The 14,761-nt window shown below is 39.6% G+C and overlaps 1 protein-coding gene across 2 annotated transcripts in view; it reads left to right on the plus strand.

The window, feature by feature from the left end:
• Window positions 1-14,761, plus strand: part of arhgap24 (Rho GTPase activating protein 24) — an 82,691-nt gene that overhangs the window by 32,423 nt on the left and 35,507 nt on the right. Inside the window, exon 3 of one of the 2 annotated variants that reach the window (XM_085463957.1) lies at window positions 307-394. In XM_085463957.1, coding sequence (XP_085320083.1) covers window positions 307-394 — 88 coding nt within the window. Of the gene's footprint in view, window positions 1-306; window positions 395-13,401; window positions 14,233-14,761 lie in introns of those variants that run through there. The other variant, XM_085463960.1, reaches the window with a different exon arrangement.

Here is a 14,761-nt window from a genome sequence, read left to right on the forward strand (position 1 = left end):
GGAAGAAAGACACATACAGATCCTCTAATGGCCAGCCTGTGTGTCATAGTGACTACATCCATCCTTTATATACAGTCTATGACTAGAACAGCTGACTAATTTGTGTAGTCTGGGCAGGGAAGTGAACTGATATCATCATTAAGCACTAATACTGATCAACAGATTTCACAAAAAAAGCTTTGAGCATTCATCTGGACTGTGTCAAAAAACATTACCTGCTAAAAAATAACTAACATTTATAAACCAAAAGCAGTAAATGTTGTTTTGTGTGGTCTAAAAATTGCTTCTGTTCTTTATTTTCCACAGGGAGCCATTTTTTTACGTGGAAACAAAGTTACAGAGCATCCAAGCAGCGGCGACGAAGGGGGAAAATTTCTTTTCGAGGTCATTCCAGGTAGGATGAGATTACAGCAATTTAATCACTGCTGTTTTTACTGAGGACAGAATGGTGAAAGCAATCTTTACTTGGCAGCAGAAGGAACAAAACCATGAGGTTAACTGTTTGCTTGCCTTCTACTGGGGATTTGTTAAGGGATCACAGTGAGGTCTGTACCTCGTCTGTCTGTTTTTACATAACATTATGGGCTTTACTTCATGATCCGTTTTTACTGTTAAGCTTTTTTAATATACAGATTTCCATTTTATTTTTTTTCTTTATTTTGGCTTGAATGCAACAAAAGAGAGCATTTAAAAAAAAGGCAACAACCATGGATTATTAGACTGTTAATGCTGTATGTGCCGAGGATGCCCCGTAGAACAATAACAGGAATAAATGTGACGTTTTGTATGTTTTCCTATATAACTATTTTTTTTTCTTATCTAGATGACAGTCATTTACACATATCGTTACAATTCAAACTCGTACAACATGTGAAAACGTGGTTAAGCACAGCATGAAGGAAATGTGGGATATTTTCCCAGGCTGGAATGTGAGCTTATGGAATAGATATTTAAAAGGCACGTTCACAGGGGGAAAACAGACGCAGCTGTTAAAAGATACGCAGAGTGCATCAACAGCCCCAGTTGATCTTAAAAACCCAGTAGAAAACACCGGATGTATGCTATAAGCACTCATACTTTATTTGTGTTAGTCTTTTCCCTGGTGTGTATCCAGTTGAGTGTCCCTCAGAGGAAACCAAAGTATAATTGCCAAGACTTTTTTTCTCACTGAACACACACGCAAACCAAGCAGATAGTGGTACAAGTATTGGGGTAATAGGGGTCAATATGTGTGTGTTACAGGGTGTTTGAAAAAATCTCGATGGTGTTCTTGTCGTTTCATTGCTGGCTGTCTAACACTTTCAACGTCAGACGAGGATTAAGCGCTCCCTGCAGAGATCAGCTCATTTGCTACTCTTTCATTCAGTATTCACATTTCAGTTGGAGAAGTGAACTTTTGAATAATACTACTGCAACCGTGCAACAATTTCATTTGATTCTGCGTTTCACGTTGTATTTGCTGTTTCTTGAATAGTATGATGCAACAGGAGTGAAACAAAAAGGATTTCTCAATATAAAGCCACAGTGAGCATCTAAAAGTTTGCTCACAATGTAATTTGATGCTATTTGCATTCAGCGAGAACGCAGATATAAGCTGGGAGACTTGTTGAGGCACACTGAGAGTGGACTTAAGCCGGTAATTCACACAGCAGCTAGCGTGAGACTTTTCAAACTTCTGCAAAAGGCTAACTGAAACTGGGCTTGGAGGAGGGCACAGTGACTCAGTGAGACATGTAAGGGAAGTCTTACGAGAGGCAAACAAGCAGAGGTCGTCTTAAGTGTGGGTGACTTCAGCAGCATGGTGTCAAACAGATGAAGAACTGAAAGTGTGCATAAAGGGCTGGTGCAAGATTCATTTTCTTTTTTTCTTTTTTTTTGATAATGCTACAATTATCAAAAAAATTATTATCTTTCTTTTCTTCTGGACACACAAGTTCAAGTCTCTTAAAAACAGCTTTAGCATCGGCTTCAGTTAAAAACATAAACCTGTCTTTCTAAATCCGGGGTGCATTTCAGCTGTGAAAAAATGTGAAATGAAAGTTTTGTGTATCACACTTCACTATTGCTGGTTCGACACCGGTTTTCAGCATTAGACAAATTAGCTTATTGTCACTTCTAGCCGAGAACTGCTAAAAATCAGAAACCAATTCGATTGCTTCGACAACTTTTAAGTCCACGCGGGCCAAAGCTGCCGTATTTTATTGTTTTCATTTTAGGCACCGTTAAGAAGAAGAACAGTTACTGGTTATGCGTTTAAACATATAATTTTCTTTTTAGAAAATATGTGGTACATTTCTTCCAGTCTTTACCTCTACGGTTATTTTTTCCAATGGGAGTACACCTTAATACAATCTTTACAACTTCTGGAAGAAGGAAAAGGATTTTTTTTAATTCCAGTGTGTATTCTCTCTACTTGTACAGCTGCCATGTAATACTAAATCATCATAAGCGACATATCGTTTACTTCTGTTGGGAAGTGAGGCTTTTATAAAGCTGTTTGTTTCATTTGTGGTGCTAAGTGATGAGAAATGCGTTTCGATATCTTTCAGGGCTCGCCGAGTTTCAGTCTTGATACGATGTTGATTGTTTCAGTACTGCTGGAATGACTTAAAGACTGCAGGGAAAAGGTTCCAGTGTTTACAGTACGTATTAAAGGTTTTACAGCCAACTACATCAGTGAAAAGGTAGCAGTGAGCTCAAGTGTATTTGTGATAGATTAAAGTGTGAGAGGCAAGATAAACTTAAATTGTGTTCAACTGTAAATTCAGGGGTTGTTAATTTAAGTACTAACTTCATTGTGCTGTATCTCTAAAGTGTGCTGCCAGCACAAATACAAAAGTGGGAAGTGAAAAGACTAAGTAATGTCACCTAGTGGTGTGCAATACTGCAAATTTTGCTATTGATCTGATACCTAGTAAATACAGGGACAGTGTTGCTGAAATCTCTGACTATGACTTTCAACTTCTGTTTTTTAAATGTGCTCACCTCTCACTCACCTCTGTTACTCATACAGCAGTATCTCCTGTTGTAGCTAACATTTCCATCAGTAGCTAAAAAGCCTGCTAGGTTTTCTGGACAGCTGTGAAATTGAGATATTTATAGCAATGTATGTAGGAATTCAACCTTTTACAAAACAATGAACAACCCTTTTTCCAGGATAAGCTAAAGTAGCCACCATATAGATAAATAAGAGTCGCATAAATCTTTTTACCTAAATCTCCTCAACAAACAAGCATATTTCTCAAAATGTCAGACTCTTATTGTGAATTCTGTTCTTAATGTAATCTGTATAATTAGGCTTAAGCCTCCATCGCACAGGCCTGAGACCCACACTAGGAACCTTTGGTAGCTCGGGAAAAATGTGCATTTCCCAACCTGCTGGTTAGTCGCTGGATTTTACTGGCTGTTGTTGGGTCAAATAGTTGCAAGAGGTGAACGCTTTCAAAGACGCAACTTTTACTTTGATTGACCACAGAAATTTCCTAGCGATCAAAGCAATCACAGTTTTTCTGTTTGTTTGTTTTTTATTTGTTCTTTGACACCAATTTTACCCAGTGACTCCTGAAACCTACTGAAACCACTGTGTTTGACCACTGTTTGACCACTGTTGGTCAAACACATTCTTCCCCAGTGATTGGTGGTTAGCGCTGACCAGTCGCTTGGCCTGCATGACTGGGGCTTTAGCTGTCAATTTCATAGTGACTAATACAAATTTTGTCCCTAGCTGCTGTATTTGTCAGGTAGTTGCCAACTGGTCTCCAGGTCAGTGTGACTGGGGCCTCTGATTTATACATGGAGCCTTACTTCACTGCTGTGACATCAGTGTCCCTGTCGTCTTTAAACTATTAAAGTCAGATTTGCTGTGGACCAGCACCAGACCAGAACATGCGGATTAAATTGTGACTTTACTTGCTCACAATAAGGGTCTTTCAATTTGGATGCAACCGCCTGGCAGAGGGTTTTCGGCATTCTACTACAAAACAGTTTTTCCCATCCGGCGTCATCCACTGCAGCCTCGTACTGATGGAAAACAAGAACATGGCTTGTTATGAGGAAGCCAATAAAGAAGTCTCAGAGAAGCAGAAAGAGCAAATGAAAGGGGAAAAACAACACATTTATTCCACTGGTCTAAATGCGGCCCTGCAGTTTGAACACAGCATACAGACAGAATTTGGCAGACAGACAGGAAGTGATGAGAGGGGTGTATTCAAAATGAGGTGAAAGTCAGAGCTCTACAGAGATGCTTGTTGTCTGTAAGCGTGGTGATGAGGTTTAAATTTGAGCAGTGTGACAACAAGGGGCTTGAACAGAAGCATCCCACATCAATACAGGGAGGGGAGGCTCTCTGTATTTTTAGCTTTTCTGGAAAGTTTTACTTAGTTACTCTGTCTCGGAGGAACTGGGAAAAAAGTTGCAAAACAGTTCAGGAAAAAAAAATCTCAGACTTTTATTCACCTGTGCTGAGCACTCTGTGATGTTTTTCAGCTCTTAGCTTTCCCTCCACATCTGGCTGATGTGTGTGTGTGTGCTAAACTTGAAGAGGTGAGAAAGAAAGGAGAAGGGGAGGGGGCTTACGAGGTGAGTGCACCAAATTGAAAATAATATTTAGACTGTCTTCATTTTCAGCTGTTTGACAGGGAAACGCAGGTACAGACACAGCGGACCTTTTGTTTTCCAAACTTTAAACACCAGCCACGGCGCTGACACGTCACAACATGTGCAAACTCTCACGGGCCCAAGCTAGGGAGAAGAAGAGTAACAACAAAGTGAATGTGCTGGACACTTTTAAACTGTATGAATAATGTTGTGACAGATGTGTGCCTGTGGATCCTCCTCCCAACTGGAGCATCTTGGAGGTGCTATAGCTCTCATAGACAGAAAGTGTTGTCTAGATATGTAGGCCATACATCGGAAACGCATATCAGAACGTCCCGGTGACAAGGATCGCTCTGCAGTTCTATTTCCCGCAGTGCTCTTAAATCCTCTCAAGAATGTCAGATATCATCATCATAATATTTCTGCATGGCATGACAGAGCTCAGAACAATGCAGTGAGCAAGCAGAGCAGCAAATTACGACTATCTTAACAAAAAAGGCATCCGCTGCTCGTTCATTCTACACATCTAAGCTGCTGCTAAATGTCACTTCCCTGTCACCCAACTGTGATTAATTATCTGAGCAGGAAAGACTGCCTGCTGTGGTTTTGATGGAGAAAACGCATGCAGCTTCCAAAATGCACAAAGCTCCAGCAAGAGTTCAGAGTGTGTCACTTTGTCTGCGTTTGCCCCCAGGCTCAGTCTTCGGCTCTGTCACCGAGCAAACCGCTGCTTTTTAATTAAGGGAACAGTGCCCTGCTCGTTTACAGAGACTGCCACTCCTTCATTCATGAGAGAAACTCCTCACGTTGTTGTGGACAGCCTCGAGCTTAAATGCTACTGACTGAGTCAACTGAAAAGCTGACAAACTGTTGCATAAGTTAATAAGCAATTAATCTCTCAGCATTTTCTCACAGTGAATGTGTTTTAATGTTTTTCTGGGTTTGAGTCAATCTACAGCTTTGGGGCCTTTTTGTTTTTAAAGAAAGGGTATAGCGCCCTCGTGTGGTTTTCTTAGACATTGCAATGCCAGTAAAATGTCAAATGAACTTTTAAAATCTGTGAAACTATAAAAATTAGACTTTTTGGTTTCATTATAACACAGAAAATTTGCAAATATAAAAAAAAAAAAAAAAATCAGCTCCAGACGTTTTTAGCCTTTGTGCTGCGAGTTAAGATGACCGCTTGTCCTTTTCAAATATTGTTTGAAATAATGTGCAAGTTTAGTGCAAATATGACTTTTATTTAACCTTTGCCTTAGTTTTACATATCTTCTTTTAGTGGGAAGCATATTTTAATGTACTTTTTTCGTATAGTATTTGCCAACACTCTGCAACTAAAAGTAACTTGGTAGAGAAGAGCTTCTAAAAAAAAAGTCCAGATGCTTGCGTTAAATTATCCTCAGTGATAATTATTTAATATATTTCATGTAAATAATTAATTTTCATTTTAGAGCTAGTGGGGATTATAATTGAATCCTGCTCTTGTGATTGCTTCCCATCTGTGTCTGATCAACAGCTCTGGGGAGGGCACCTTGAAGACCCGTGGGTATCATCTGTCACTGAGGTGGACGCTTGCTCCGATAATCATGCTGATGTAATTGTATTCACATGCGTTAGGAAGCTAAGAGTCCCAGAGAGCTCGAAACTTGAAACTGAGACTATTCGTATCATTGTTTTTGTTTGAGTGAATGACGTGCAAACTGGCCATGCTGCATAATACTAAAGGAATCCCTAATACTTTGCGTCGGCCTTCTTATTAAATAACTTGAACTAGTAATGACTGAATGTCGGGCTAATAGTACTGATAACTATTGGAGGCTGAAGACAGACATGCAATTTCAAGACCATGGACCACTGTGCCGTCTTTCATGAGAAAGTGTGGGCTAAATTAAAAGCACTCAAAGCTGATGAGTGAGTGATGGATGGAAGTTTTCAAATAAAAAAACGTGGCTAAGAAATATGACAGAGTGATAATATAAGCCCACAGGCAGCAGTGTTTAAGGTTGAAGAAGCCCCTGTAGAGTCATTAAGAACACTTATGAATCTGCTGTGCTGACATTTCAGTGTCAGGACACACGGAGGTGGTTTTCATAAAGGCTCTCATGTCCTATTAGTCACAGATAGCTTCTTCTATACTGGCACAGACTGAAGGTAGTCGATGCAGCTTTAAACTTTAGCCCACTGTCTTTTTACTGTAGTTGTGATTATTTCACAGGGCTGACAGACCCAATCAGTTCCTCATGATATCATGTGCGTATGCATCCATCTGTAGTGCTACCGTGGCCTCGTGTTTATGAAGTCTCTAAATACCAGGTGCTATTTTAACCCCATAATATGGTCACGACTTCCATCCGCACTTCTATTTCAAGCCGCTATCCAAAGAGAAGCAAATGTTCCGAGCGCACATTTCCTCCTTATTCCTTTGCATTAATTTGCAATGCAAAAGGGAAAAAAACACACAATTTTATACCTTGTTGGTAATATTTTAAGCTTGTATGTATTTTTATTTTTGTTATTTAATCCCATGCCAAGCCTTAAACCTCTGCTACTCCAACATGCAATTTATTTCTATTTTTTTAGCTTTTGAAAGGGGGCAAATCAATAAATATCATAACTTACACACATCAAAAACTATTTGATTTTCCTAACCGTTACCTGAAGGTTCAGATTGAGAAAACTTTTGTTCATTTAAGTAAAATGCAACTATGTGGGACTCCTGGTCATAGCTTATTTACACACATTATCTCTTTTTAGGCTGTAAAAGGTAAAACAGAGGTGCTTGTCTGCATCTCCATTAATGTGCAGCAAACCCAGCTACCAAACAGCATACACAGTGAGGGAGCTCCCTGCTACATAAATGGAAAAAGCTTGTGAAAATCAAATAATTTCCCCACCTGACACCACCTCCTACACCCACTTCACTGAATATGAGTCAATCCGCACATACATTAGGTCAAATTAAACAGACAGAGATGAGCATGCTTTCTGTGTTTCAGACTCCATGTTCTGATATGATGATTTAATCGTCATTCGGACGCGTAGTGCCCACACAGCATCTAATGCTCCAGAAATCTAGGAGCAATGTGAGCAACTTTATCGGTACGTGCATTATAAGTGTAATGGATTTTATTGATATTTTTGTGGCAAAATGATGTTGCCTGTAGAACTAAGGGTTTGATTTTTGCATATGAAGCTGTCAACTATCCCTCACTGTACATCTCCCATTAGCTTGTCTTGTCAGAGCCTGTGGGATGTTTTTCAGTGCACTTTTTTTCCTCTTAAGAATTTGTTTCGATGACATTTTGAAAAAGGTCACAAACTGAACTCATTCCTCTTGCTCTTGTGCTTGTCTATCAGCGTGTTGGTGTGCATGTATCTACTGTATCTTCCCAGTGTGCACATGAATTCAATAACCTGGTGTCTGTTCCACACCAGCATATGGCCTTGGAGCTTCTGTGGGTCACATCTCTCGTTGTTGTTGCTCTCTTTACATCTTGAATTTATGCTCGCGATCACACCGAGACAGAAGGCCACCTTCAGACACACATCGTGGATCAATGCTCAGCTTTAAGTGGGTGTGTCTGATGATGATTTAATATTATTAAAAAAGTAATAGCCACTAGATTGGTTTGTTTTGTGTGTGTGTGTGTGTAAAAAACAAACGTGGCAATAGTCACGATGGCAGTTTCTTCCCATAACCTTTTTGTATTGACCTATTCATGGCATCTGTAAACTAAATGCTCCTTAATGTTCTAGATCCACAATTCAATTACGGAGTAGTTCCCTCTAATGTAACATCCAACATCAAGAATGGTGTTTTCCAAAACCCCACAGTGCCTCATTAGTGACATTTTTCCCCAGGAAGGACTTCGGGGGAGGATGTTTGTTTTTCAGACGGTGTTTAGAACTGAGCGCTGAGGCACAAAGTCTGAAAAGATGAAGCATCTGATATGAGGGTTATTGAAATAACAGACCAAATACATCGTATTAACACTGGGATGCTTTGTTTTTTCTTTTTATACAGTTATCCCAGTAGTTATCTGTTAGATCAGTCCGTCGTTTTGGCCTAATCTAAAATATCCAACACAAGCTGAAATGATTGCTATGAAATGCTATACAAAGTAAACTATAAAAAGCTACTGAAATTGGTGCTTGTTGTATTTTCTGCTCTGAACAATTTAAGTAAGTTTGATGGTGTTTTTAACTTTTCATTTTCAAGGAAACAGCTTTCTATACAGTTATGAGTAAGCATTTCTGTATGCAACACTTTTACATTTTTCTTCACAGTCACTTTATCACTTAGCCAAAATGTGTAATTTAAGGCTCAGTTGTTATAGACGACTAACCTGTCCAGATTGTGCCCTGCCTCTTTTTGACCACTTGAGGGCAGCAGAAATAAGTTGTGACAATGTTGACATTGGTCAGTAGGCCTAATCACCTCATAAATTATAGTTTATGCTTGCCTATTTAAATATCAAGAAGTAATAGTAATACAGCCACATTACCATTAATTTTGGGATCTGTCTGCCCAAAATATAAATATAAATCTGATATTATCTGGCCTTTTTTTTTGTTTTGTTTTGTTTTTACGATTTATTTAGCAGCTAAATGCTACCCTGTGTTCACCAGCTGTTTGAGTGCTTTAACCTGAAACAGCTGTCTGCTTTGGCAGAAACCAATGTTATGAGAGCACTGAGTGTGCCAAAGCAATAAGACTGCAGGCTGGACAACCATATAGTGCTAACTGGAAGTCATTAACTGAACGGCATTCCTAAACACAGGTCATTGCTCTGGTTTTGTCACTTCATCACTGCAATATTCAAATTCTTATTAAAATTTGATAATATATCATTAAAATATAGATAAATTAAATCAAATATACATTTAAAATATTGATAATAAAAGAATTAAGTGTATGAATTATTAACAAAATAACAGCATTGATATTTTTTGACATGCGTTTGTTAGCATACTGACGTTAGCATTTAGCTCAAGGTTCACTAGCACCATGACAAAGTCAAGCATTATCTTAAATTTTGCGTTAGAAGAGAACAAAGTTGTTATGGCAGTGGCCAGTAGAATAAATGCACATTTGTCCAAATCATTCATCTTTAACCAGAAGTGGGCGTCCAACTAAAATCTGTCTTCACTATCCTTCTTCTAGCTGTGGAAATGGCTAACTGAAGGCTGGCAATAGTAGGTAAAGTCTTGCTGCCAGTGAGAAAGTGTGTTTAGAGGAGGGGATCTAATTTATCCTATGTTTTTGGCTACTACTATATTATGTATGTATGTGGCACCATCGCATTAGCTCAAATCACGTTTTTAGTTCAAAAGATTTTCAACACCGTCTGTAAACTTCCTCTGCAGTTTGCTGAAATAGCTAGAAAACGCATTACTATCAGTGAAAAAAATGTTTGGATAACGTTGGCTTGCTGTGATTTAAAAGACTCTTCGGTGTCAGCCATGTTTAGGATCACTTCCCCTGTATGGGTGAATGGTGGTAGTATAGCATTATGAAGTCTGAAGGGTTTGTTCAAACCGATTACAGCTCCCTTTCCCTGAAAGCATCTGACAGGGTGCTGGAAAAGAAACTCTGACTGACTGGCAAATTGATTTGAAGAGTAGAAATTTTTGCTGGCTCTCAAAGCACAAGGATAATCTTTTTTTCCTCCTCAAAGGTAGCTGTAAGGGTAGCAGGAATTGCTCTTGATTTCATGTGGCTTTGTAGAAAAATGTCACTAAGTTCCCCCAAGGTGTCCCACACTCACAGGAGTTTGGGCTGTCGGAGCTGGAGCCCAAGCTGCTTAATCATCCATAGAATGAAAAAAGTGCTTGCCTGCTATTATTTGGTTTATTAAAGAGAAAAACTGAGCTACATGTCTCTTTGACAAGGATTAAGGAGGTATCTGAAATTTGTGAAATATATTCCTGTGCTAACAATGCAGATCCACTTTGCAGTGACATCTTTCTTAAGTGTGCCGTGGATGGATTTATTCAGAGCAGAGACAGAAGACTGCTATGTGACCTGTCTTCTTGTGCTAGCAAACAATGCTAAAAAAAAATAGCCAGAGCCAAAACTGCATCTGGCAACTGTAAAACCAGAGCATGTGCACTATTCTGGTTTTTTACCCCAAATGAAGGATACAGGAGTCATACGCCTGCCAAAAAAAGTAAATGATTGAGTTTTTTGTTGTTGTTGTCATTTTGTGCTGCAGTTTCACATAAATGACAGAGAGCTGCTTCTGTGACTCTTAGTGGACTGTGAAACACAAGAAGCTGCACATTTTGAAAGGAACTCAAACTACCAGCTGAAATGTGCGACTCATCCTCCTCCACATGACAGCGCACATCTGTCTGTCAACTATAATTCAGAGAGCAGAGAATCTCACACGCACACACGCACACACACATTGCACTCTTAGAGACTTGTTACTTTCACTAATGTTTTTCATTGTAATTGGAAAAAAAAGGGTATAAATTGTGTTGCAACCATTAAATTGGGAACTGTTCACAGCCTACAGACTGTCATTTTAACAATTATTGCAAACCAAACTGTGCAGATAAAACAAATCTGGGTATGACATAAAGTGTGATGTACCTAGACAGAGCGATGATGCCCATTCCTGATTGGTAGGCTTTTCTGTTTATTTCTATGCGCTTCTTCTTTGGCGTAATCTTGATTATAGCTCAAGGAAATTTTATACAAACGAGGCTTTGCAGACACAACTTTATTTTTTTTTTCGGTGTGGAATCCAAAACATTACATTTTGAATATTTTATCTCCAGCTATTGTGTGGGTTTATTCTGTTTTTTTGTTGTTGTTTTTTTCTTATCAGTCTACATTGATTTTCTCTCTGTTTTACCCTCCCGTCCACACTGAGACGGCGCTTTCCCCAAGGAAAAACGCAGCCTTTTGGAAACGCTCTCGAAAACGCATACATTTCAAAACAGAGCTGTCCCATCGCAGTGTGGACACTCGAAAACGCAGACTTTCTAAAACGATGACGCATTTTAGTCATGTGATGCAGTCATGTGCCCAATTAAACAAAGATAGCGGAGGGCATTATACAGCAGTTGTTTTGACTGCTCTCAATTTTGACAGCCCTAAAAAAGATTAATATTAGTTTGTACACGCTCCAGATAGCTTTTCTTTAAATTCTTTAATTCTCACTCGCTTTTGCGTATGCGCGGAACTGCAGCGTCAGCGTTTTCTGCCGTTTTAGTGTGGACACGCAACTCTTTGAAAACAACTGAAAGCGCCGTTTTCAAATCTATCCGGGCTAGTGTGGACGTAGTCTAACTAACTTCATTAGCTACCGGTAGTTGCAGGGGTTTAGGAGCTAATCTCTAGGCCTGTGTGACTGAGGCTTAACAAAATCCAACCAACAACAGCCATTTGAGCCTCTCACTGTAGAAATAAGAGCCTGATGTTTTGCCACACTTACTTCATTTTGGTCATCTTTGGTTTGGAAGAGTCTGTCATACACATTGTTTCCTTTGTTACGCTAGAGTATGCTAACTGACTGAGGATTGAAACTAATATCTAAGGAGCATAAAAATGATTTGATTCAACAAATTTAAGTTAAATGATTGTTAGGAGGGATTGTAATATCAACAGCAAACCACTGCACATTGAATTTGATGGTTTGACAGTTAACAAAATACTTTTTTTTCCCGCGCAGGAAGGCAACTTCCTACGCAAAACGCAACATAAATATAGTTTTTGGTTTTATATGTTAGCAGCAGTTTGATTAGTGGCTTCAGCCCACTTGCATTTCTCTATAACAACACAATGTGTAGTTTGTGTGTTTTAGTGGTGGAACTAAAACCCATGAGAATCCACATAATAGCTCAGACTGTACCCTGTGTTGACTAGGGCCATTTTTCATGAAGTCATGATTGATCAGCTGGTAAATGGGAAAAGGCATTTGCAAAAACAGCCCTAGAGGATAAAATACTGGATGAATGGATATGAAATGTCGCCTGCTACATTTTCATACTTTACAAAAGAGGCGTTTCACTTAATGATGTCCTCCATTAGCTGTCATTCAGTCAAAAGATGATAAATCACAAGCTTATGCAAGCAAACTACTTTGCATTCGATCTGTGAAGGACAATAAGTGGTACATGCGTTGTTTAGCATAAAGCTAAACACGCCATAATTGTAATGTTACATCTGGATCGAACAGACTTGACAAAAAGCAGGAAAAGGGAGGCCGGCATTTCCAGACAATATGCTGCATGCCTTTTGTATGTAGTAGATGTTTGAGATGTCCTCCTCACTCTCATTTAGGCTCCAGGATTCCAGACTTCCTCCTTTCTTGTATCCATGCATCACAACATCCCCGTTTGTGAGGATCCATGCCTCTCGATCCTCTCGAGAAAATGCAAAAAACAGTTTAAGCCAGAGAGAGAAGCAGGACAGGAAGCACAGATGCTTACATAACAGCCTTATTCTGGGAGGGGGGCTTGGTATTTGAAACTTGCATACCAATGTCCATTATCAGACTCCCACTCCAATGTCTTTCCACAACCCCTGCCCCCCACCGTGTATCTGATAGGCCAGGTTTCAGTGAGTACACATTTGGGCCTCCACTGAAGTAAGTTTCAGCTGGACTGTTATACTGTGTTTGTCTGTCGGGGCCAGTTCATATGAATGTCCAGACCAATGGTATGTAAACTGATTTTTCCTCTGGGTAAATATTTAGATCTCTTCCCACGTCTTTTTTTTTTTTCATGTTTTCCTGTGTTTGACTCCCAACAGGTAGTGTTGGTGTTAAATGTTAAATACCTTTTCTGCCAGCTTCTCTCCCACTTAAAGGAAGCAAGTAATGTGTAGTTCACCTACAAGTCTGGCTTGGACTGAAAAAGATAAGAGGGTTATTAAAGACCTTCCGTTCAGAGGGAGAAACCCCAGTGTCTCTGGGTTTCTTGGCCACCAGTAGCAACAGCCTTGCCGACCCTGTACAGCAGTATTTATAGAGCACTGTGGATGACTCATTCGGCTGAGTGCCCATTCTTCGTTCACCAGATTTACAGGTCCCACTCCAGGGAGGGACGCCTGATTTATGATGCAACCCACCTCCCTCCACCACTAGCTCCCACCCCACCCCACTCACTTCCTTCAGGGGCTCTTCAGAGAAGAGCAGACACACCATCTTGCCTCCGGTTTGCCGTTTCACTCATCGCTTTCTGTCCTGCAGTCGTTTCGCGTGTGTCTCAAAAATGTGCTTCCTCCGCTCTTTCAGCTCCTTTGACAGAAGTATACTGTATATTGAGAAAAAGGCTTCCTGAGAGGTATGCAGACACGCTAGCCTTGGCCTGACCTCGCCTAACTGCCACTGATCGATGTGTCACATTGACCTGCGTTTGACTTAGCAAAATGAAGTTGTAGAAGACTTATATGACGTGGAGGATAAGCAAAGAAAGGTGGGGGAGAATATGAAGTGCAGCGGACTGTGTTTCAGCAGAAAAATAGGGTGATAGAGCTGCTAGTGGTGCACAACAAGAACAGATGAAGAAGTGGCACGTGGGGGTCAGCAGTAAGCAGCAAGAGCGTGGCTTTCGCTACCTCAGCCTTCACCTGAGAGGGGGCACGTCTTCATCTGCATCCCATGGATCTAAACTATAACCCAGGTGTGTCTTTTTGCATACCAATAATGAAAACCAATATGTCTGTATTTGATTTGACAGTGTCATTATGAGATGCTTTTTGGACTTAATTCAAAGTGAAGGATCTGACGTCAGGCACAAAGCTGCTTGTAGTTCAGTTGCAAATTTCTGTTTTTCTGGGATATATATATATATATATATATATATATATATATATATATATATATATATATAGCAGAATGTGAGCAGATGGGTGTTTTATAAGTTCCACTTTATGGTTTACAGTTTTTGCAGCTGTGATTGATTTTGAGAAGAAAGAAGTTATTAATTTTCCTTCCATTGGTATCATTTTTGTAAATATGCTTTGTGATCATTGAACTATTTCTGACAAAATAATTAATAACATATATAGTAAACTAGGCATTAATATTTCATACAGAATGTGTTTGACCAGATGGAAACCTGTAAATATTCATGGCTAATGGTACACTAACTGTTAGGGATGTCATACAAACAATACTTCCAACACCATTTGATACCAGAATTCTTAAAA

This window comes from Copadichromis virginalis, linkage group LG7, assembly GCF_057382275.1.
Source record: "Copadichromis virginalis isolate Kocher_CV1m ecotype Utaka linkage group LG7, C_Virginalis_male_GT1.1, whole genome shotgun sequence".
In the NCBI taxonomy this organism is placed as follows: Eukaryota; Metazoa; Chordata; class Actinopteri; order Cichliformes; family Cichlidae; genus Copadichromis; species Copadichromis virginalis.